Source organism: Pteropus vampyrus, unplaced genomic scaffold (assembly GCF_000151845.1).
Source record: "Pteropus vampyrus isolate Shadow unplaced genomic scaffold, Pvam_2.0 Scaffold156, whole genome shotgun sequence".
NCBI classification, from domain to species: domain Eukaryota; kingdom Metazoa; phylum Chordata; class Mammalia; order Chiroptera; family Pteropodidae; genus Pteropus; species Pteropus vampyrus.
The window spans coordinates 565,082-588,933 of record NW_011888937.1 but is presented as its reverse complement, the minus strand read 5'-3'; the positions used below and the strand labels follow the sequence as shown (position 1 = coordinate 588,933).

The 23,852-nt window shown below is 44.0% G+C and overlaps 1 protein-coding gene across 1 annotated transcript in view; it reads right to left on the bottom strand.

The window, feature by feature from the left end:
* The window catches only part of POLR1A (RNA polymerase I subunit A), a 92,824-nt gene that overhangs the window by 54,490 nt on the left and 14,482 nt on the right, over positions 1-23,852 (bottom strand). Inside the window, exons 3-13 of the mRNA XM_023536419.1 lie at positions 21,938-21,958; positions 19,815-19,922; positions 18,784-18,869; positions 18,560-18,663; positions 13,950-14,036; positions 12,657-12,762; positions 12,215-12,377; positions 9,544-9,714; positions 9,290-9,412; positions 6,980-7,210; positions 945-1,199 (exon numbers count right to left, since the gene is read on the bottom strand). Of these exons, the coding sequence (XP_023392187.1) occupies positions 945-1,199; positions 6,980-7,210; positions 9,290-9,412; positions 9,544-9,714; positions 12,215-12,377; positions 12,657-12,762; positions 13,950-14,036; positions 18,560-18,663; positions 18,784-18,869; positions 19,815-19,922; positions 21,938-21,958 (1,455 nt within the window). The remainder of the gene's footprint in view (positions 1-944; positions 1,200-6,979; positions 7,211-9,289; positions 9,413-9,543; positions 9,715-12,214; positions 12,378-12,656; positions 12,763-13,949; positions 14,037-18,559; positions 18,664-18,783; positions 18,870-19,814; positions 19,923-21,937; positions 21,959-23,852) is intronic.

Here is a 23,852-nt window from a genome sequence, read left to right as displayed (position 1 = left end):
CCCACAGAGGGAAATGAACAAAATGCCGAGGATCTAGGAGCTCCTGGTTCCTCCTTCTCCTTCTCAGCTACATGTCTCGGGGCAAGTTACACCACTTCCTCATGTGCAGATGTGGACATTAGTAGCACCTACTCCACCCTCTGTGGGGAGGGTAAAAGGAGAAGCCTCCAAAGTGCTTCGCATCCTGTCTGGCACTGAAAAGGTACTTGGAAATGGTAGCCACATTTCCAAGTGGTACAGTAGGAAATGTATTATCATTACTACTAATTCTTTCATACTCTACCACAATCCAAGTGAATGATGTATTACTGTGAATCACTGATGCATGAGACTTATGGTTTAAAAGGCCTCCGGTCTTTGCGTGAGTGATGAGGAGTAAGGAGGGATGGGGCTCTTTCCCCGCTTTGCTGCTCCCATGAGCACATGCTCACTCCATCTCTGCCACTTAGTAGGAATGAGTCAGCTGGCCAGGCCTCTGAGGACCAGCCTCAGTGAGAGAGAGAAGGAAGGGATTCAAAGAGAAGATGCCTTCGTGGGCTGGAGGGGACCTCATCTGGGTACTTGGAGTTAAGGTGTCTCTTAAAATTCATTCGATCATAATTCAAAGGATCAAAGTCATCTGAGGATCATGGGGACCAACACAGTTGGGATGCTAATGCTTGCCATAGGCTAATAAGCTACAAATCTAAGCCTATTATGTAGCTGCTAAACTCAGCTTTTGGTGATGACTTATAATTTCTCCATTTAAGAGGCAGCAAAACAGAAACCTTTCCCTGGCTCTAAGGAACTAGAGGGCCGGAAACTCCACCTGAAAGTAGCCAGGACCCTGTGTTCCACATGCCTCTGCCCTGGGCCCACTGACTCCAGGAACTGGAGAGGGCCCAGATCTGAAGAGTCGAGTTGTGCCGGCAATAACTGTGGAATGGCCCCAAAGTCAGACCTACCTTGGGAACAAGGTATTGCTGATCCGTGCAGGCCAGGACAGAGGCTTCGGCCCGGCCCAGCTCACTCTGGGGGAAGTGGGCATTCATCTCGTCTCCATCAAAGTCAGCATTGTAGGCTTTGCAGTTGGCATAGTGGAGCCGTAGGACTTTCTCTTCGGGAAGGATGCGGGCGTGATGTGCCTGGATGGAGGGTTTGTGCAGGGTGGGCTGTCGGTTCAGGAGGAGAATGTCCCCGTTCTTCACATGCCGGCACACCTAGGGCAGGGGAGAGAGCAGAAGGGTGATCAGAGGCAACTTCAGTATCATTACAACTATTCTGGGAACTCACCTCCGACTGGCCTGAGTGTGGCCTCTGTCTCATGCTTTATTCAACTAAATAAAGGGGGAATTTTTAGTCTGGAGCAAAACTCTAGAATTCTTTGAGAAATAGTCACTAAGCCTCTTTGGTACTCTGAGAAATAGCTGCTAGCCTAGCACAGCCCTGACCCGGGCTCTGGGCTCAGTGGTATAAGCAACAGACAAGGCTCCAGACCTCTGTCCAGAAACTCTGTCTACTTCAGAGATGCATGCCCTTTCCAGAGTCTTGAATTCCTCAGAAAATTAATTTGAAGAAAGAAATGGATACATCTGAAGACATCATATCTGCATGTAGCTGTAAAACCCCTGGGCTTGAAAGGACTTGGCAGACCTCTAGAATCCCCTCTGCTTACGCATGAGTATGTTATTCTAAGTATAAATTCCACACTTTAGAAATATCTTGCCCAACCTCATATAGCAGAGCCAGGACTGGAACACAGGGTTCCTGATTCCCAGTTCAATGCCCTCTGAAAACTTTTTATTACATTCAAAATATTAATGTTTAATTTGCCATAGTCTTCAGGAAAGAAATTTGACAAAGGTGTTTAGAACATTTAAAATTCATTTCCTTTTGGCATTTCAGAAGAAAAAGAGTGCCAATGCAAGACTTTATGAACATTATGTTTACGTGGCACTGTTTATAGTGGCAAAAACTGAAAATGACCTGGCCACCCTACAGAAGGAGCATAGGTGAATAAATCATGGTATATACTATGGAATATTATGCACTGATGAAAAGGGCTCTGTTAAATCTCTCCCAGTCTTGAAGTGACGGCAATAATGTATTCCAGTTAAAAAAAAATCCAGATGCCAGCTAAGGTGCTAGGATGAGGCAATTCAAAACCCAACCCAACTCTGTACGTATTTATACACACAAAGGGAAAAGGATGTATGGCTCCTCACCAAGCTGCTACTCTGGGCTCCTTAGGGCCAGGGGCGCATGTGGAAGGCGAGTAAGGCACAGATTATCCTTACATCATTATTATTACCTTTATACATCTTAGTATTGTTCATGTTACGATGAGCAGGTTATTTACTTCTGTAAAAATTTTTTAAAAGATCTTCAAGTATTTTTAAATAAAGCAAAAACTACTAAATGATATGCTCATTGTGGAAGGAAAACAAAATACAGACAAATTTAAAGAAAATAAAAACCACAAGTAATTTTACCCCTTAAAGATAAGCACCATTCACACTTTTTTTCACCAATACGCCACTGGTCATGCCCTCCCAAAAGAACACCTCCTCCCACAAAGTTGACTTTAATACTAGATCTGTTAAGCCTTTTACTGCCTTTTATCTTATATTAACTACCGGGCTTTCTAAATGATGAATAAAAATGATATTTTAAAAAGCAAATGCATGAAAAACTGCTACCTCGACTATTCTGCAGGCCCCCTTAGCAGCCCAGGGGAATTGTGGAGACTCAGTGAGACCTCCCCCCACCCCAATTCTCCTCTAAATCCCAGCAGATAACAGGCTGAGGGAACAACAAAGTTCTCCAAGGCTACTGTCTTCTTATGTTGTCCACATTTATGAAGCTGTATCAGAAAGCTGGAGAAAGAGAGAGGCTACGGTTAATAAGAGATGTTCCCCACCTCCCTCCTCCCATTCCTACTAATCTAGGCTGAAAGTTTCCCCCAACTCAGTGAAGGAGGGAGCAAACCTCACAAATTCTAAAAGGCAGTTCCAAAAACACTTGATGTAGAGTCAGTCTTTCTGCGCCCCAAGGAACTCAAACCTTCCCCTCCCTGCCTCCGCTTCAGTGTTTGCAGGGAGACCTGGACTCTGAGGGTTCCCATGAGCATCTGCCCAGTGCATGTTATTGAGCCTGAGCTGACTTTCAAGGTCTTATTTCTTTAGGCTCTCAAGGGAGTAACTGCCCGACCTGTGGCCCAGGCTCAAAACCCCAGGCTGGGCCTCAGATCTAAGTCTCACAAATTCGAGACATCCTCCAGCATAAGCAAAGCCCATAGCTGGGAAGGCACGCAGGCCAGACTGGCAGGCACCCGCCAATTCAAACAGAAGCCCTGGAGCACAGGGCACTCCCCTCGCCAAACCAAACCTGAAGTCCTTCCTTTTTCATCTGTCTCTAAATAAATACTACAGTGAAAATTAGCATGCCCCTGTGCCCGGGTCAGAGTTTTCAGGGGCATACCCAGAGCCAAAATCGGCTTCTGGCAGACTGCAGGGCCGAGAAATGAGACTTGGCTGTCCTGCCCACTTCCTCCTCCATTTACGAGGCCCAGGGGAAGGGGCAGAGATTTCATACCTCCTGGGAGACAGGCCCTTCGGTCATCCTTTTCCCTCCTCTCTTAACCCCTCTCATCCTCACTTGGACCTGTCACTTCACCCAGCCCTTTAGCCCTGATCTATACACAATATCACTGACGAAAGTCTTTACAAATGACAAATAAATTATTATAAGTGCACACATATTTGATGCAATTTACAAGTATATATTATATATATAACATGATTGAGTTTTTGGAGAATAAAGATAATCATCCTGAGTCCTCAGGTCCTGATGTCAGAACTACTTTTCCTTGATAAAGTCCTTTCCTATCTTTGCCCCTGGGCCTCATCGTCAGGTCCAGCGTGGCCCTCATGCCTCAAAGCCTCCCATGCCTCAGCCTGGACCCATCCACTCCACAGGGGTTTCCGAGTGGTGAGCAGAACATCCTGCTCTTGTCCTCATGGGAACTCAAGGGCAGACAGATGGGTGCACACACAGTGACAATACAACACAATAAGAGCTGTGAGAGGATGAGGGTGTGGTGGGAACACAGTGCGGGGACCACACACGGTTTTGAGAGGGGCAAACTATAGTCCACAGGCTAGTCACCTGTTTTTGTAAATAGAGTTATTTTGGGGAACACAGCCATGCCCATTTGCTTACCACCTGTGGCGGCTTTCACGCTACAACAGCAGGGCTGCAGGGCCCACAAAGCCTAAAATATTTACTATCTGGCCCTTTGCTGAAAAAGTTTGTGGACCTCTGTGCTGGAGGAAGGAGGGCATTGCTGAGAAAAGGACTAGCAGGAGTTAGTGGGGGAGTCCAGGAGAGGGCAAGGGGACAGCAAGCACAAGGCCTGAAGGGGAGAAAGAGCCCTGCATGGATGGGATGGCTGCAGTGTGAGGGGCGAGCTGAGAGGTGAGGCTGGAGGAGGAGGCAGGGACCGTGTATTCATGGCTAGAACTTCAGCCGGAAGACTAGCAACTGGGCCCACCTCAAACAACCTCGCTGCTGCTCAGAATGCATTTCAGTCACTTCCCATGAACTGACCAACGTGTGGCAGTGAGACCAACTGTCCCTCTATAAGCTCCCAAGCCCACTCACCTCCAACCCTATAGCCGTAACTGAGACCATGCAAAGTGGTTTTGTTGCAGCTGCCTCATCCTCACATCCCAATAATGTCAGAAACCCCCATATTCTTATATTTTTTCTTCAAATGTCCTTAGTTATAGCCTTTGCTGCCTTACAAAGGCTCTGAAACCTGGCTCCTTCTCCTTTGTTTGAATTGCTCTTCTAGATCATAGGTGATTTTCATTTGGACAAAAATAATGTGTCTTCTCGGTTTCCTCATTCATCTGAATTTCATATTTATCTCACGAATATCTAGTAAGTGCCCCTGGGAGATACAAAGATACCCAGGGGCTGGTCTTGACCCAGAGAACCCCTCGCCCACATGTGAGAGGACAGACGCAGACACCACTTTCTTCTCCCTCAGCTTCCTGAGGCCCAACTTCCCAGTTTCCCCCATTTTCTCTACTGTACTTTGTGGTTAAAGGATTTAACACTCTAATAATTTCAAGGCTTAACTTTGTGGCCCCTTAATCCAAGCCCTGTATTTCTACCTTTTATGCAAGATGGGCCCTGAGATTCTCCACGATCATCCCTTAGAAGGGCCCAGATGCCACTCCGTCCAGGGCTCTCCCATTCTCCCATTCTGTAAACCATGGCTTCCTTCTCACCTCTCCTCTCTTCTGCAGCCCTGACACTCAGCTATCGCCAAGTCCCCCGGCTCTCCCTCTGAAACATCCCCTGCTTTCACCCCTAGCTCCTCAGTAGCCCTCAAGCTGGCCCTCACTTGCTTCCCGATGACTACAAAGCCCCCTGCCAGCCCACCCTACACAATGCCCTCAAACTCCTTTCTTCTTGAGCATCATGTAAATAAAGTCACCGTCCTCCATTGCTATTCCCTATTGTGCCTGCCATAGCACTCAGCAGTCTCATTCCTTAATGGTGACACAGTAAACTCCAGGGTGGCAGGATCCTGTCCAAGCGCAGTACGTAGGAGGTAGTGAGCCCTCACTCAGTACCACCTGACCCCACTCTGCTCTCCATTCTCAATTTTCTCTCAAAATTTCCTATGGACACCATTTCAATGTTTGACTTCAGTTAACTGTTAAGTGAAATACACCCTGAATTCACTTACGGTTCTCACACAGCTCCTAGCAAAACACCAGGCACTTAAGGAAGGCAGGAAAACCTGTGAGCCTGAACACAAACCTTACTTAATACACTAGATAAGAACAAATTTGGTGACTTGATTTGTTCCTGCATGTGTTCCCTGCCACCAAAGCAGAAATCATGTGGCATGTTACTGCTCTGCATCAGGAGAGCTGCAAGATGGGGAGGAAGCAAGACGACAAGCTGCAGGGAAGAGCGGTGGGAACCAGTGGTCCCCATGACAAGGCCAAGAGCACTTCCTTTTCTTCTGTTTCTCCTCCAAGGTTCTTTCATGGCAGAGGAAACAGCAGAGCTTGGACTCATTGCTAAAGACCTGGTCAGCCACTGGGTCTAGATGTGTCAGAGGGCAAGGAGAGGTGAAGAAAACACAGTCAGTCACCCTCCGACTCTGGGCTGTCACCCAGAAATTAAACCCAAATTGAATCCATTTAACTCCAACTTCTGCCACAACCACCTGGTTAGGGTCATTTGCTATCCTCTGTTAGCATGAAATGGCTATTATTTGACAAGGACACAAACGATGTCACCCACCAATTTCATGCTCTCAAATGACATTGTTAACCAGTCACATACTCTTGCCCATGGAGCCCAGATAAGGCTCAGGATCCCTTAACACAGTACTGTGGGCAAACACTAGCAATCACCCGAAATTGAAGCAGCAGATGAAACCTGTCAATTATCAGTTATCGCTGACACAATATTTACCTCCTTTGGGTTTCTCAAAATTGAGGGAGAGCTTGTTAAAAAGCAAATTCCTGGGCCCCATTCCCAGAGATTCTAATCTGGTATGTGGAGGGGAGGCTAAAAGGAGGGTGAATGTGTATTTCTCACAAGCTCCAGGGACACTGCTGCTGCTGCTGACCTGAGGACCAGCCTCTGAGTAGCCCTGGACAAAGCAGCAAATTCTCCTGCCCCAGGATCACAACTGAGTTATTATCAAAGAGGCTTTCTTAAGCCCTTGATGTGCCCAGCACTGTGCTGCATGGCATTAAGGCAGCCAAATGAAGCTTCGATCATGGTGTCCAGGCCCTAGCAGCCCCAGCTGGACTGCAGAGATAAAGCAAGCACAACTAAGCCCCGGAGGAACACCCACATGTGGGAGAAGCTTCATTTTGGGGAGGCTCACACAGCATTCCTGCCACGACACTCACTGGAGCCAGAGCCGATAGCCAGCAGTCACTGATCGAATCTGCCCACTACTCACAATCTTTGTCCCCTGGGGCTTTGGCGTCCCCGTGGCTGGTGTCAGAAGCTGTTTGGCTACGGCCTCCCGCTGGGTCAGGTCCACGGCACTCAAGGCTGTGCGACTGCCATCCTCGTTGATGACCATGGAAGCTCCTGGGTGTACATTGGGGCCGTTGATGACTGCTTGCCTCAGTTCCTGAACGTTCCAGGGGGTAACTGGCTGAGGGTAGGTCAGCTTTGTGGCAAAAACCTGAAAACAAGGAGTGGCTATGAAAACTCAGGGTAGGCAGAAAAAGGTTACACTGACTCAAAATCTGACTTTTTCTCCAAGAAGTGCAGGTGCTGTGTTAGCCAAAAAGGTCCTTCAGGGAGTAAAGCAACATCTTGCCTGTCTTTTCCACAGAGCCATTTTTCCATATTTGTGGTCTTAAGGGAACAGAGATTGGGCCTTCCTTTCCCACAGAGTCTGACTGAAGAGAATGATCTGCATATTGCAGTTTACACATTAAAATTTTTTTAACGTACTCTAAAACTTCCTCATTTCCTTATATGCCAATAAATTCACGGGCCCAAAAAAGAACACGGAATGGGATGCTAGCTTGAGAGAGGTGGCAAAAGCCTGCCCTCAAGTACCACCACATCGCCTTCTACTCCAACAGACATTACTAACTGATCATGACCCCTGCCCTGAACCCACACATGGCTTCAGAATCTCTTTACTCAGCAGTTACGGCAGCCACTACAATCAAGGTGGCATCTGAGATGAAAATTCACATAACCATACCAGAGACTCTGGGGAGTCCTATGCAAAGGACCTTGTTTAACTGTCCAGTTCTCTGCTCCAACAGCACTTTGTGAGAGACCTTCTCCAACACCTCATCCTCTGCTCCTTTCCCTGTAGCCTGTTCTACTTTTGCTGACGCGCTGACTACCACCTGACAGTGTTTACGTTCCTGTGTATTTGTTTATGTGTCTCCGCCATTGGAATATTAGCTTCACAGGGGATACGATAGTCTGTGTGGTTCACTGCTGAGTCTCTAGCTTATTCTGCAAACTTATTTCGCCTGCTTTGCTCCCATAACACCTCTCCACAGGGCCTTAGGGGTAGGACGTGCCACACGGGACCAAGAGGACCATTTCACATGCTCTGCTCCTCATGGCCATTCACTGAGTAACAACTCCCTGCCACCGTGGCCCTGAGACCTGGGCAGGTTGGAGAGGGGCTGGGGGTTAACTCCCGAGTCTCTGTCAGGGAACAAGCCATTAACAAACAAATGAACCCAGATCCAAGAAAGTACCTCTGAAAGTGGAAAGCGGAGGCAGCACTAAAGGTCTCTCCCAAAGCTAGGGACACTCTAGGCACCAGGAGGCCAAAGCCAATGGGGTAGCCCCTGCCCTCTGTCCAGAGAAAGCAACAAACAGCTCATAGACCCCTCCTCTCAGGGCCTCGGACTCAGGAATGGTGCCACCGGGCTTCACAATGCCTTTCCCTGCCACTGACCCAGCTTCCGGATGCAAAGACCTACGGTTTCCAGGAGGTGGTAGGCACAAGACTGACTGTTCTGACTCTTGTCCTCTCATTCGTTATGCCCTCGCCCAGGAAGCCCAAGTGTGCCCGAGAGATGAAGCAGTGCGTACACATGAGGCCATCAGAACAGCTGAGCTCTGCTCATTACCAGCACTCCCCTGAGAGCAGCAGAAGGGGCAAAGCATGAGGAAATGAGACTCTCCACAGAGGGAATTAAACCATCTTCATATTACTGACCTCAAGGCCCATTAAGGAACAACTGCTAATGAGCCCCACAGCTCGAGCTGGTGGGGAAGTGAAAAAAGAAGGTTGGCTCCCCAAGGAAACACTAATGGGTAGATGGGGCTAACTGCTTACCCAAGGACACACGCCTCCTCTCTGGGGCCCACTCTCTCTCTCTCCCTGGCAACCAACATTCCTGACTCCTGAAGCCAGGAGAGTACAAGGGATGGAAATCCCCCTTACCCCCAGGCTCATCTCTGTCATGCAGCCCATTTGACTAAGAAGATTTAAAGATTGGTCCAAGACAGGCAGAAGAAAGATATGTGGGCGGGGACACGGAACACCCTACAGTCAGCTCCCTGGTGGCCCAGGAAGTGGGTCTTCCCCCAGGCAGGTGTGAGAGCCGGCAAGGAGAGCAATGCCATCACACAGCCTCACATACCCTCCAAATGACCTGTCCAGGAAGAGGAAAAAGCTGTCCCCATCCCAGTCACCACGATCTGCCACACACTTCCCTAGCTCTTTTAGACACTCCCATCTGCCGCCCAAGGGTAGTAGGTGAGGCCCCTCCATACACACCATGGGGATTCCAATCTCGTTGGTGTTGATGTACAGGTCTGGGCAGATGACCGAGCGAGCTGCATAGTCTACTCGCTTCCCCATCATGTGCTTTCGGAACAAGCCGTCCTTCTTCTCTAAGGTCTTCACAGGGAAACAAATCAACACAAAGTATTAAAAAAACTCAAATATGTTTATTATTTTCTTGTTTCAATACAAAGATGTTTATTACATAACTCTTTCGGCTATCAATGAAGATCCAACTTACTGCTCACCTGTCTAATGCCAGGGTACTTTTCCATCATTAATTTGTCCATCTCGCTATCAAATACAATATTGACGTGGCTCTGAAGGCGAATCCAAATGTTGTATAGTTTGTCTGTGAGGGACTGGCCTGGAAGCATACTCAAAAAGGATCGGTCCATAGCAACTGAAGAGTCTTTTTCCTGGCAAAACATAACCAAGAAAACAGGCATGACGGAAAAACCTCAAAAAAAGCCAGGCTTGGTTTTATTTCCCTTTTTACTCTAGTTCTGACAAATGATGAGCTCTGGAGTGTGCCTTTATGTCTTTTGAAACTGCTAGATCTGTGGTAAAAGTGCTAATAGATCCATCTTGTCAGTATGTATCAACAAAATGTCAATCAGCCCCATTACATATTTACCAGACTGTCTCTTTCTGGTAGTAAAATGAACTCGAATTTATAAGCAGTCTGCTTTCTTTTCGTTTAAACCAACACACATTTATCATTTCAGTTTCTGTGTGTCAGGAATCTGGGCACAGCTTCTCTGGCTTCTCTGCTTCCGAGTGTCTCCCAGGCTGTGATGAAGGAGCCAGCCAGTGCTGGGCTCTCAACTGAAGGTTCGCTGGGGAAAGACCCACCTCTAAGGTGACAAGGTCGTGGGCAGGATTTAGTTCCTTAAAGGCTGCCAGACTGAGACTGCTAACAGTTCCTAACTGGCTTCAATTATTTGCCACATGAACTTCTCCAACATGGTAGCCTGATTCATCAAACTGCTAGCAACCATTGCTAAAGCCCCTTAATATCTAATTTTGAAGGCAACCCAAGAAATTCTTTCTACATCCACACTCTTTTTATGAAGCTCTCTTATCCTGGGAGTTAACAGATTCTCATAGAGTTTCAGCTTTATTTATGGTTTTGGAAAAGCTTGATCCTTTCAAAGCACTTACAAAAATGCAGGTGGAAAATTTCTTAAAAGGAAAAAATGTTTGCTGTATGATTTTGTATGTCATCAATTAAGATGTGGGTCCCCAACTGGGATATGTCAAGTGACTGGCTGATCTCCAAGCCTCGTTGGAATATTTAACCAATCCTTTTCTGTCCCTGGCTTTGCCTCCTCCTCTTCTCCAGTACCTTCCCAGAAGACAGGCCTGAGGCCTTAAGCTGCCTTAGAGCACCACCTATTGATACTATCTGGCCACCAACTGGCCCCATCTGGCAGGGTATGACACAGGAGATAGACAGATGGTCCCATGACCCCCAGCGTGGGTCAGATGAGAGAAGAAACCTGTCAGAGTGTTGGGAGCTGAAGGCGGTGGCGGGGGTGTGTGTGGGGGGGGCGCGGGAGAATGTCATGGAACCCACTAGTGATAAGTTAGGCTTATCCTCACCTGGGGGAATAGAGGGTCATCTTTAGTCATAGAAAGAAGAGATAGATTTTCTGCTCTGGCTGAAGGAGGCTCACAGGGAGAGATGGTCACCTTTTGATGACAGGGGCCCTGTCAACCTAACTCACTGCTATGGCATTACCTAACTCAGGGCCACCTGATTACTTATGAAATGAGTAAGACTGTCTCACTAGGCATCCTCAGTGCCTAGAACAGCACCTGGCCCATGCCAGGTGCTCCCCAATGGAATGTGGGGAGCAAGTTGGGGAAGAAATAAGAACATGTCCTATTAATCGATGGAAAGAAGGCACTGTGGCTTTAGGTAGCAAAGACCTTCCAGAGAGAATACTGTTTATTTCTGTAGAGACTCAGCTTTTTTTTTTTTTAATAAGACAAAGGGCTACCTTATTTTTAAGGGACAACACAATAAAATTCTTATCTTTGATCATTTGACCTGGCCATCCAATGGCTTTCTTCCCTAAACTAGACTAGGACCTGCAGATGGCAGATTTTTTCATATTGAGGATTTTTTTAAAGCATACGTACACCAGCAAACCAGAAAACTTAAGCAAAACCAAAGACAACCCCAAACGGAAAGGCTGGGTAACCCAGAGTGAGGACAAACAGTGCTGCCACCTACTGATGGGCCTGGGTCATAGCAGGACTGCCCCAGCAGCTAGAAGGGAGCCTGAAAGCCCTTCCTATTTGCATCCAGAGAGCATCTCAGAGCTGGGAAGGACCTTAGTGATCTCAGCAACCCTTCTGAGCACCTGATTCATCTTTATAACCCAGGCGCTCGAGGAATGTTTGCTGAAATGGGAAACATAAATTCAGCTCCACCATTTACTGAGGAGGAAGCTGAGGCCTCAAACCTAACAGACCTATTCTGGGAAATTCCTAGACTCCACAACCCTGCCTTCCTGACCCCAATGTTGGAGATCTTAATAAGCCCCAAACGAAGCTGGGTGATTCAAGATTAAGTACTATAACCCAAGGGAAGCAAACTCTTCCTTCTAGAGCTGCCAAGGGCAGGTGGCCCAGAACAGCCTAAGTGTAAAATCTCACCACAAACCATACCCATGTTATAGTAGAGATGGGTCCACGAAATTAAAGCAACTCAACCAAAGTCACTGGGGCAGAACCCAGACCTTTCCATGCTTCCCTCCTGACATTACCTATGTTTTCCCCAACCAACAGTCCACACACAGCTGTACACAATCCCAACCAGTGTCTCCAGATACCCAGTGTCCGTGCCCACTACAGGGAGTTAGAACTAAGTGTGTATGCTTATGATATCAGCTCTAAGGCAGCCCTGACCTCATCTTTGGCAGGTGCTGCCACCTCACATGGCAGCTCCTGTTCTTGAGCCATCAAAGCCAGAAGCTTTCGGATCAGAACCATGTCCTTCATGACAGCCTGCAAGTTCACCGTCTGGCCATTGGTAAACATCTGGTCCCCCAGGCGATTGACAGGGCGATATCTGCAGGGGGACACATGGAACCAGTGAATGTTTAGCGTGGGGGGTCATGTTCTTCAGCCTCTCACCCACCCCCACTATAAGCAATTCACACCCCACCACACTCGAGACAACCAACATTTCTACTGCGTTGAGGAAAATACTGCCACACCTGCAACCTGGAAGCAAAAGTGCTGCTCTATTTCTCGGTGCCCTTCACCCTTCCATCCTCTTCCAGCGGTCATCATTCGATTACTCAATACATCTTTTATGGGTGAAATAAAGTCAATTAAAGGGCATTACCTTGAGGGAGGCACCACTAAGAAATCCAGAAAGAACATACTGGGGCTGAAACTGGACTCCATGCCAACATCTTCCAGTCCCGAAAAAAGGAAATTCAGAAAGAATCCTGTGTTTGAAACGAAACAAAAAGATCATTTAAATCTATTAGGGCACAGATGGCTGAAACATTTTATTAGGTAAAGGGAAAAAAGTAAACGAGAATATAGGACGATATGTAATAAAATCACTTTTGATATAAATGAGCAAAAAATAGCCTCTGGGTGTTGAGAGCCTACACACAGATTAAAGGACGGTTTAGGGATGAGTACCACAGGGACGACAGTGCTTAGCCCGGGGACTGAGATGGGCAGACGAGGGGAACAAAAACCTTCACTTGTTGCTTATTTTCCTCCTGGACTATCAGACTTACACACACACACACACACACAAATTATTTTGGTATTTATAAAAAATATATTTGAAATATGGAAAGAAAAAAATCAAACTAAAAAAAGCCTTCTTAAAAATAAAACAAAAACCTTTTACAATGCTACCAAGAAGGGATCTTCTGTGGATTCAAAGGTATTATTTTAAGTATCTGATGACCACAAACAAAACACACACACACACACACACACACACGCTACAGAGAAAGAATAAAATGTGTTAGCGCCTGTCACAGGAACGATCACACTACATTGAGTGCCCTTTTTCTCCTTGACATCACTTATCCCTTTAGCAATATTTTCATTTTTTAAGTGCTTATCCTTACACATGGTCACTTCCAGTGTTCTCAAATACAATCTCAGAGGGTGGGTGACGTGAAGGCTTGAAGATAACTGCATAGTTTTGTTATACACTCAAAAGGAAATGGAAGATTTTCCTTTTCGTAGGGAATTAAAATATATAAAAATACAAATAAGAAAAGACTTATTTAATGAGTTCATTTTTTGATTCATAGAATGAATTCCCATAGAAACTTTTAAAAATAAAAACCTTTTATTTACGGGCATTGAAAATAAGGTGTATTACACTGAACCTTCTAGAAATATGTCAAACTGTATTAAGCAGCTGTCATTTAATGACCAAGCTCAGTTACAACAATCATCAAATTCACAGTTCAAGGTACAAGACCATCTCTATAACGTATCAGTGAAGGCTGAAGCCTGCTCCGAACCTATGAATTAATTTTAGCAGAGATCTATAATAATTACAACTTTGAAAAAATAAAAATACGGCACGATAAATGAATCCGGGAAGTTAAGTTAAAGCAAGGAGAAGATAACGTGCTATTTCTTTAGGCTGGTACAGCACCTTCATTCTTCCAGAGGGCACTAAGATGGTCTCGTGCGCTGGTGGGTGTTAGGTAGCCTCGTTTTCCCATCTGAGCTTCCTCAATTCCTAGAGCCGAGGAGGGGAATCAAAGCATAATACAATTACAGGTACTCCTTTATAACAGGATTTAGCAATTCTTTCTCCCCACCCTGCCAAGCCTGCAATTTAACCACAAAAATCAAACTCTAGGACAGCATATTCTCAGCTCTATTTTCCCCCATAATCTAATATCTAAAGTAATGAAAACAATATAACTATGTATAAAATCAACAGAGCAAAAGAAAAAAATCATCCACCATTCTATTACATTATATCACTTTTACATATTCTTTTCCAGTCCTTCGGTTTCAAGTGTTTTAGATAGTTGTCATTTTAACTGTGGATCTACTTTGTATACGACTTTGCTCATTTAGTGTCTTCTAATGAGCATTTCCTCATGTTACCACATAGCTTTTGCCTGACCATCATTTTTAATGGCTGCATAATATTCTGCTGAAGAGGATGTTTTCCTAAGTGGTTTAACCATACCCTTATAGTTGGACATGTAAGTTGATTCAGGTTTTTACTGTTATAAGTAACATTATAATAAATAACTTTATGCACATGGCTTTTTTGAAGAAATGTTCACAGAAAGAGAATTATAGATGAGTATGAGTATTTTTATGGGTAAATGTATATTTAATTTCTTCTTACATATATCATGCTGAGGTGTGAGGAGCAGATTGATTTTGGTTTCTCAGATCAAGCAAGATCTCTCCGGGATACTCTCAGTTATACCCAGGCTAACTCAGAATATCAGATCTGGGGCTGCCACTCAGGTCCGGCTCCAGGCACTCAGATGGTTCACAAAGATATAAGTAATGTGATCCTCTGAGTTCAAAACTATCAACTTCAGTGGGTGGCTCCATAGTGTAACAGTTAGCGCATTTGCTTTACACGCAGAAAGTCCTGGGTTCACGCCCCAGGTGGAGCCATGGACCATACCCCGGGTGCGCCAGGCCCCAGGTGTGTGCTGCGAACTTGTGGGGGGAGACTCCCTGCCTTCAGAGATCCAGTTCTTAAAAAAAGGGAGACAGCAACATCCATAGGTCAGGGGTAGAAGTGGAGGGTGGGGGGGAATTAAAGAAGGGGGAAAAAAAAGCAAAAAACAAACAAACAAACAAACAAACTATCAACTTCAGGACATTCACAAATATTAAATATTGCTCAGTTTTCCCTTTTTATATACTTATCAGGGCAAGAACACCGTCGTGTCTATGTTCACAGCACCAGACACAGTATCTAGTACACTGTGTCAGATAAAAAGTCACTGCCTTGAATATGAATGTTCAAAATATCTTAAGATAATCTATACTTAAAAATCTCACTCTTTTGCCTTTTTCCATAGTTTTAAAATCCAGCTTTATTCCACCTCTAATTCTCCAATTAGTTTCTTTACCAACTGCGGAGATTGTTATCACAAGTTCTTAGAGAAATCTGTAACTTAGATAACAATTAATAGATATGCCATAATTTAGTTAATTATTCTCTTATAAACAGGCATTTAAGTCATTTCCAATTTTCAACTATTTAAACAATACTGTGGGTATGTCTAATTCTTAGGATAAAGTCATGGAAGCAGAATTGCTAGGTCAAGGAATCTACACATTTAACAACTGGATTCTTAATAACGCAAAACTTTTCAACCAGTTAATGCAATTGAAGGAAGTGTGAGTATACAATGAAAAGAGGCTCTGACCATTAGGGATAATCACAGTATTGTATGTTCAGTGGGAAAAAAAGACCCCATTAACCTAAAGAACAATTTTGTGGGCATTTCTGGAAACGACTATCTGAACTTCCTTTTGTACCGAATAGGCTTGAAGGGCTGAGGAAGATCAGCTGAATCTGGTGGTGCTCTCCAGCTCCCGTCTCAGAGCTGTCAGTACATGAAGTGCCTCCACCACGGTTTAACCTCCATGAAGGCAGACTGGGGTTGTTCAATCACAAGATCTGAGTCAGAAGTGACCTGCAGGAAGCTACCGCCTCGCGTGGGCCGCACCCCTAACAAGTCACTTTCACAGTCTACAAAAAATGAAATCCGCCTAGATGGGAGTTCAGAACATCCCTAAAGTGTGTTTCATTCAGCTCTAAGAGCTGTCATGAGAAAAAGGGGGTCGGGAGGTCAAATAACTTGGAGAAGACTGGATCACACTTGGCGGAGTGTCTTGGCTATAAGAATTCTCATTTAAAAATGTTAGTGTGCACTATGCGGCTCAAGGAGCACTCTGGAGCATTTGTAGAATTTCACGAGCTATGGCTCTCCTCGTGGGATGAGTTGTTAGTGGAGACCACAGAGGCACAGTCACTGCTTGGCTCCCTTTGGTACCAGGAATGTGGCCAGACCCTTGTTCAGAATGCTCACCTACCTCCACATCACCTGCTCCCTAGAGTTACTGACCTGTGACTCTTGCAGCCTCCTCTGAGAATGGAGGCCACATGGTCAGGCCTCTACCTTGGCACTGTGCTCAGCCACAAGTGTGTTCTTAGCACATGGCTGAATGCCCAAAAAGTAAACGTTTGTTAAATACTAAAAACCCAATCCTAGAGCCATAGAAGACTATTGTTGACTTGATTCTAATGCACGGACGTTTGGCTGGCATCATCATATTCCCAGAGCTGCAGTGAGCGATTACTTCAAAGAATGGATTTGACAAAGGCATTGAAAGATTACCTAACTGCTAAATATTAGCCCCAAAGAAACAGTTATCTTCTAGAAATCTGATCATCTTTGTTCTCAATCTGTGAACATTTTCTAAGGCATCGTAAGGGATAGAGCAACAGTTCCCAACCTCAAAAATCATTTTAAGGACTATTTACAGGTAAGTGCAGGAAAATCCACCCTGTGGTCAACTGCAAACTGTTAAAATTAAATAGGCTTTTAAGTGCAGTGTGGTATCCTGGATTAGATTCTGGAACATTAAAAGTATGTTACTGGAAAAACTGGAAATACTCAAACGCAATTTGTAATTCCATTAATAGTGTACCAATGTTAATTTCTTAGTTTTGACAAATGCACCATGGTGATCTAAAATGTTACATTAGGGCAAAGTGAGTAAAGAGTATACAGGAAACTTATTTGATTTTATTAACCAATGTCACCTCAACAATTTTAATTAAAAAAATATATATGTAGATGGGAATTCTCTGTGCTACCTTTGCAATCCTTCCATAAGTCTGAAACTAGTCTAAAATAAAAGGCTTTTTCAAAAGTAATAAACAAGTTTGTTAGTGCTGTGGTCCGAATGTTTGTGTCTCCCATGTTTCATGTGTTGAAATCCTAACCTCCAAGCTGATAGTGTTGGGAGGGTGGGGCCTCTGGGAGATGGTTAGGTCATCAGGCTAGAACTCTCTTGCCCCTTTCTGTGAGGTAATAGGGAGAAGTCAGCTATCAATGAGGAAATGGGCCCTCACCAGACACTGAATTTGCCAGCACCCCAATCTTAGATTTCTCAGCCTCTGGAACTGTGACAAATAAATGTATGTTATTTATAAGCCACCCCAGTCTACAGTATTTTTGCAAAAGCAGCCCAAACAGACTAAGACAGTTATTTACTCCACGCCTTGCTAAGAGTCCTCAGTATAAAAGACAGACTATGCATCTCGAGGAGAATTTACTTTTCTGCCTCTTTCACCTTCTCAAGCTCTGGCATAAAGTTTAGTGACAATACGCTATGGATTTTCACTCATGAAATTTCCTAAACTTTGGGCAAGAGGTTTCGTTATTGCTACTAAATAGAGTTAGAAACTGAGGCTCCAAAAAGTGACCTTCTCTAATAAGGCTAGTTAACTGCTAGACCCACTCAGAATAAGTAGCAGAGTGAGGTGTCAATCACAGGTCATGCTTTTCCCATCCTGGCACATTGACTATTCAATAAAAATGAATAGTTTACATCTACAGAGCACATACTACATAGCAGGTACTGGTCTTAGTACTTCAAATGGAACACCTTATTTAATCTTCACCACTTAAAAAAAAAAAAATTAAACAAACTGACTACTACAAAAACAAAAAATCAGGAGTACTAAGCCAGTCTGTCATTTTTTTTCCTCAAGTATCCCAAGGGTAGAACAGAGCTGAGGAAGACACTCTACCCTAGGAATTTAGTGGACAACCAGGAGCAGCCTGCAGGAGGTGCTGATGTTCTTTGATCATAGTTCTTTCAAATTCACCTACATTTTACTTCAAAATAAATCCACACTGGTTTGACAAGAAAATGGTTCTAAATATTTGCCAAGCATATTACTTACCTTTTTCTTTCAAAATCTTTCAGAAAACAACCACCTGAAGCAAAAGTCACCTTGTTCAGCCCACAGGGCACTATCTCATAATGCAGCCCAGCTCATTAGCTGTGAGAGGCCAGGGCTGGACACCCTCACCAGAATCCCCTCCAGTCCTAAAAGGCCTGGACACAGATCTGCTGCTGGCCCACCACAAGCACGCAACTGAGAAACAGGGCACAGAGGACCAAGTATTCCCAAAGTTTGAGAAATCTGATGACCATGCATGCATGGGAAACATGGCTGAGGGCCTCCCAGCGCCTGCTTACCTAGGGGCTCTGTGTCCTTCTGGCCAGCCTTCTTGTGCACCATGGCTGGATACGTGATTGTCAGTTTGCTGTTGTGCTCCTTTCGGACAACTGACCGCCCAGTCCTAGACATGAGGACAGTTGCGATTGAGAAGAGAAAAACCCAATAGGACATTAACAGCTATGAGTGACTGGCCAGAGGCTTTCACCTCAGTAAAGGGAAAGACAAGAGCCCCAATACTCACTTGCAGTGGGGACATCGCTTAGCAGTCATATGTGCCTTCCAGAAGTAAGTAATGAGATTGCTCTTGCTCTCACAGACATTTTTCACCTGTTAAAAAACGGCAAAGAACCTCAGAATGCCATTTGAAGAGAATCCGGTAGGTATTCATTTAGTGGTTTTCACCTTTTTTTGAAAAATCAGAGGAAGTCACCCCCTTTCTCAACAAAATGTCCCACAGAACCCTAATGTAGCCAGGCTCTGCCAACTACTAAGAAACTTCTTAAGTTTCCTCATTCATAATGTGGGAAGAAGAATAGTAACCACCTTACCAAGATATTACTAAGATAAAGAGATTATGAATGCAGTAGGGGGACTTGGAACAAAGTAAGTACTCGATAAATGCTAGTTACTCTTACTTTACTTTACAACCAACCTCTCTAGATGCAGTGGGAGTTCCCTCCCTGCTGCCTCCCCCAGATGTACCTCAAGGTTCTGAGAATGGTACATCCACAGTTAAGCTACATGAGTGGTTTTGGGCCTGGCTGCAAATGAAACCCACTTGGGAGCTTTTGTAACTTCCACTTGGGCCAACCCTAGACCATTTAAATTGGAACCCCTGGTATAAAACTTGGGCACAGGGGGAATCAGATTTCAAATTAGTCCTGTAGGTTGATTCTCTACACCACTGATTCACTGAACAAGTTAACACTTACAGAGGTGCTATAGGGGTATAGGGATGCAGCGGTGGTTTATACTGTTAAAGAGAAAGGAGAAGAAGACATGGACCTTATTCTCAAAGTGAAACTGTAAGCCAGAACCTTGCTGGACACTACCTAATTTCATCCAATCTTCTCATCGGTCCTGTGGGCAGGCTTCGAAGATGAGAAAATGGTGTCTCAGGGACAGTTATGCAACTTGCAAGGTCACAGGCCTCATAAGAGGCAGAGGCAGGATTCAAACCCTACCAGGTCAACTTTGGGAAGCCAAAAGTATGCGTGAATGACAGTGCTAAAAACCGAGTTTTCTGAGAAAAAGAGAGCCAGGATAACTCACATGTGCACCCTGGGATCCCAGGAGGTTGTTCTGTACAATTTTGGTTGTATATCGTTCTAACTCTTCCTGAATTTCAAAGGCAGTAGGGTCAGAGTTTTCTTCCAGAAACTGAAAAACAAAGCAGAAAAACCATATTATCAAAGTAAAGCAAGCAAAGGATTAGCAGCACCACGGGCCAGCCTCGCTAAAGGGGCAGAATTTAGTTTGAGGGGAGAGAAAGAAATCTCATGGCTGCGATGCTGCATTCTCAAAGCAGTGAAGCTGTTAACCTAAAACTGAAAAGAATCAAGGAATTTTGAACTTTTCATTTTGGAAGCCTCAAATGATGAAGGGGATAGAAATCAGAGCCTAGAGCAAGTACAACGATAGGAATTTAACAGGATGCTTTCCCTCCCAGAACGACACCACAAGCCCTCGAATAGAACACCTGCCTTCCAGTCACCCAGCAGTCCCACAAGTCATCACCTTTGACCCTGGACTGCGATGGTCCCAGGCACCAAGCACATGACATAAGCAATAAGAAGCCTCTTTGAAGGAAGGCAGCAGTGCCCCAGGCCTCGAATTATTCTTACAAAGAATTTTTTACATACAATGATAAACCGTCAAAAATAAGCACACGAGGTCAGAGGAGAGTATCTGGGGACATAGACAATATCTTGACATTGAAGGTGAGTACATGGGTGATAGTTACTTTTGTAATTATTTGTTAGATTGTTATGTATGATTAATGCATTTCTGTGGGTGTATTTTACAAAAAAAATTTCTTAAGGTAGGTATCACGAATAATTTTATGCCAATAATTTTGAAATTTTAAATGAAATGGAAAAATCCCTAGAAAAATATAACTTACTCTGAGTAAAGGTTTAAGAAAATCAATCTCTCTCTCTCTTTCTCTCTCTCTCAATCTCTGTCTGTCTCTTTTGGACAAGTTTGATTTTGGGTTAACTTTTTAGTTCCATTCCCTGGAAATCTGATGGTGGAAATATCAATTGTGCTATTAGGCATCACTGCTGATGGTAAAAGTGACCTCTACTGGCTAGACTGCATCTGAACTTGGAAGACTACGAATAAACCACAACGACCTAGTGGGAAACCACACTCTGGGCTTCGCTGGTGCTAAAGAGGCATGTCCTTGAGGGTCTCCGGGAGCTGGGGCCACAGAACTGTCACAAAAGAAACTGACTCCTATTCAGGGCATAGGCCTCTATTAGTGTGGCTCTTATGTCCACTGGTATACTCCATTCTTTTGCTCTTGAATAGTCAGTCAGCCACTTGGAGAGTCAAAGACTAGCCCCTGGCCAGCTGTGAGGACACCCACTAAAGGGAAAGTATCTGGCAGCACCCTGCTGGTGTACTGTCTCCCATCTTACCTGGACACTTTCAGAGCACTTAGAGAAAGAGAACTCCCTAACTCATTACACGAGGCCAACATAATTTAGATAACAAAATTCAAAAGAACAATATGGGAAAGGAAATTTATAAACCAATGTCACTCATGATCACAGGTGCAAAAATCCTAAGCAAAATCTTAGGAAATCAAATCCAACAACATATCAAAAAGTTAAATTATCAAGAACAAGGAATCCCAGGAATCTAAGGTTAGTTTAACATGAGAAAAGGAACTGAGTAAAGCACCAAGTGATCTGGTTAGAAGAGAAAAGCTACCTGAAACTTTCAGTAAGTTCAGAAAAAATGTTTGTAAAATTCAACATTCAGCTATCTTAGCAAAATAGGAGTAGAAAAGTTTCCTTCATCTGATAAAAAGGCTCTATAAAAGTTCGGCAAATGTTATACTTACTGGTGATATGCTGAACTGTTTCCCTGTTGTTATTCTTTTTTTGATATAATTTATTTTTATATTGACACACTCTCAAATTCACAGAAAAGTTGCAAGTACATATAACAAACCTTTTTTCCTTGAACCATTTGAGAGTAAGTTGTTGACCTAATGTCCCATCATGCCCAGATACTTTAGTGAACATTTTCTATAAACAAGAACATTTTCTAATATGATACAATAATCAAAAACCATAAATTAACTCTAATAAATTACTACTACCTAATCCTCAGATACCATTTAAGTTTTGCTAATTCTCCAATAATGTCCTTTATAGCAAAAGTACCCAGTTCAGAGCCAGCTGTCTCTTTAGTCTCCTTAGTCAAACTTTGAAGACATTAATACTTTGAAGATTAAAGGAGAGTTAAATTTGGGTATGTCTGATGTCTCCTTGTGATCAGATTCAGCTCTTGCCTCTTTGGCAGGAAAATCCAGAAGTGATGCTCAATTTATTGCATTAGGTGATGTTCGCTTTGCCACTTGAGTAAGGAGGTAACTGCCAGACTGCCATCATGAAGTTATTCTTTCCCTCCTCTTTGTAATTGATAAAGATTATGTGTGTGGGGGGTAGTACTTTGAAATGTATAAGTAACCTAATATTTAAATTTTCAGTTCATTTATTTATAGCAGTATGAACGCATGGAATTCATGGGTTTCTACTTTATTCAATGGGTTATATAATAGTTTACTATCGTCATTCATTTTGATGCTCAAACTGTCTTAGATTTGGCCAGTGTGAGCCCTCTAAGCCAGCTACTGTGTCCTTCTGACATATCCCCATCATTCTTTGAGTACCTCCCTGCTCTCTGGCACAATATTCCAGGTTCATCTTGTACTTTCTGCATCAGCTGTAGAATTAGCCACTTATCCAAAGAGCCTTTTTTGTGGTGAATGGTATTTAGACGCCAAGACATAGGCACTAGGTGTGTTCATTGCTACCACTGCTCCAAGACCCTCTCAGGGACAGAACTAGGGAATATATGTGTGCACACACACATCCCTTTCACACTTACACTTTTAATTCCATTCTAACACTACAGGATTAATTCTGGGTCTTCTCTCATTCACGTATTTGTAACTTCCTCCTCTGATAGTGTGAAACCTGGCTGGCATTATCCTTACTATCTGTTCTTATTTGATCAATTCCCCTCCCTGTATGTAACCATTCTCCGATCACTGCCTCTATCCACCCCCCCACCTCACCCCCCGTGCATGGCCCCCTCTCACCCGACTTGGGTTCTCATTCCACTGCAGGCCACCCTCTTCGGGACCCCTTCCTCACCCTGTTTGGGCTCTCATATCCCACACTGGGCTATCCAGCATGGGTACCTTCATACCTGACGTGGACACCTAAATCCCATGCTGAGCCTTTATCCCAAATGAATATTCTCCTCACCCTATTTGAGTTCTGACATTCCACACTGGGCTGCCTGCACATGCACACGCTCTCTCTCCTTGAATGCTTTTCTCATTTTGCTGGAACTCTTTCAACCCACACCAGGCCACATCTCCATGTTGAATCCTATCTGCTCGGCCCATTAAGTGTCTGAAGAGTCTTTAAGACTGAGTTATTCAGGAAAGAGCAGAGGAAAGATGAAAGGTTTCCTTTTCTGAGGAGAAACGAAGAGGAGGATGCATGCTACTCCTTCAACCTCTAGCCACCAAAATTAGGTAAGTAAAAGAAACAAGACATATAAAGATTGGAAAGAAATAAAACTGCTATTATTCATCAGTGATGATTCGGTTGAAAATCTAAGAGAATGTACAGATAAAGTATTAGAATTGATGAGATGCTTTTGCTTGGTTGTTTCATACAAAAATTAATATACAAAAATTTGTAATATTTTGATCTACAAACAGAAAATGAATTTTAAACATTTATAATAACACCGAAAAATCTGAAGCAATTATTAACAAAGAAGTAAAAAGCTCTACAATAGAGAGATCTGGTGGTGATCACCATCTTATCCAAATAATCAAAGTAAACACTATCAACAGAACAATGTGACAGCACCTGCTTCCCGAAATGATGCAATACAAAGTATCTTGAATCATGTAGGTTGTATTCTTACCAAAATGTGAATCTAATGAGGAAATAATGAGACAAATTCAGGATGTGAGAAATCCTACGAGACAACCGGACTTGAGTATTCAAAAAAAAGTCAGTATCATGGAAAAGAATTTTCTATGTTAAAATGCCC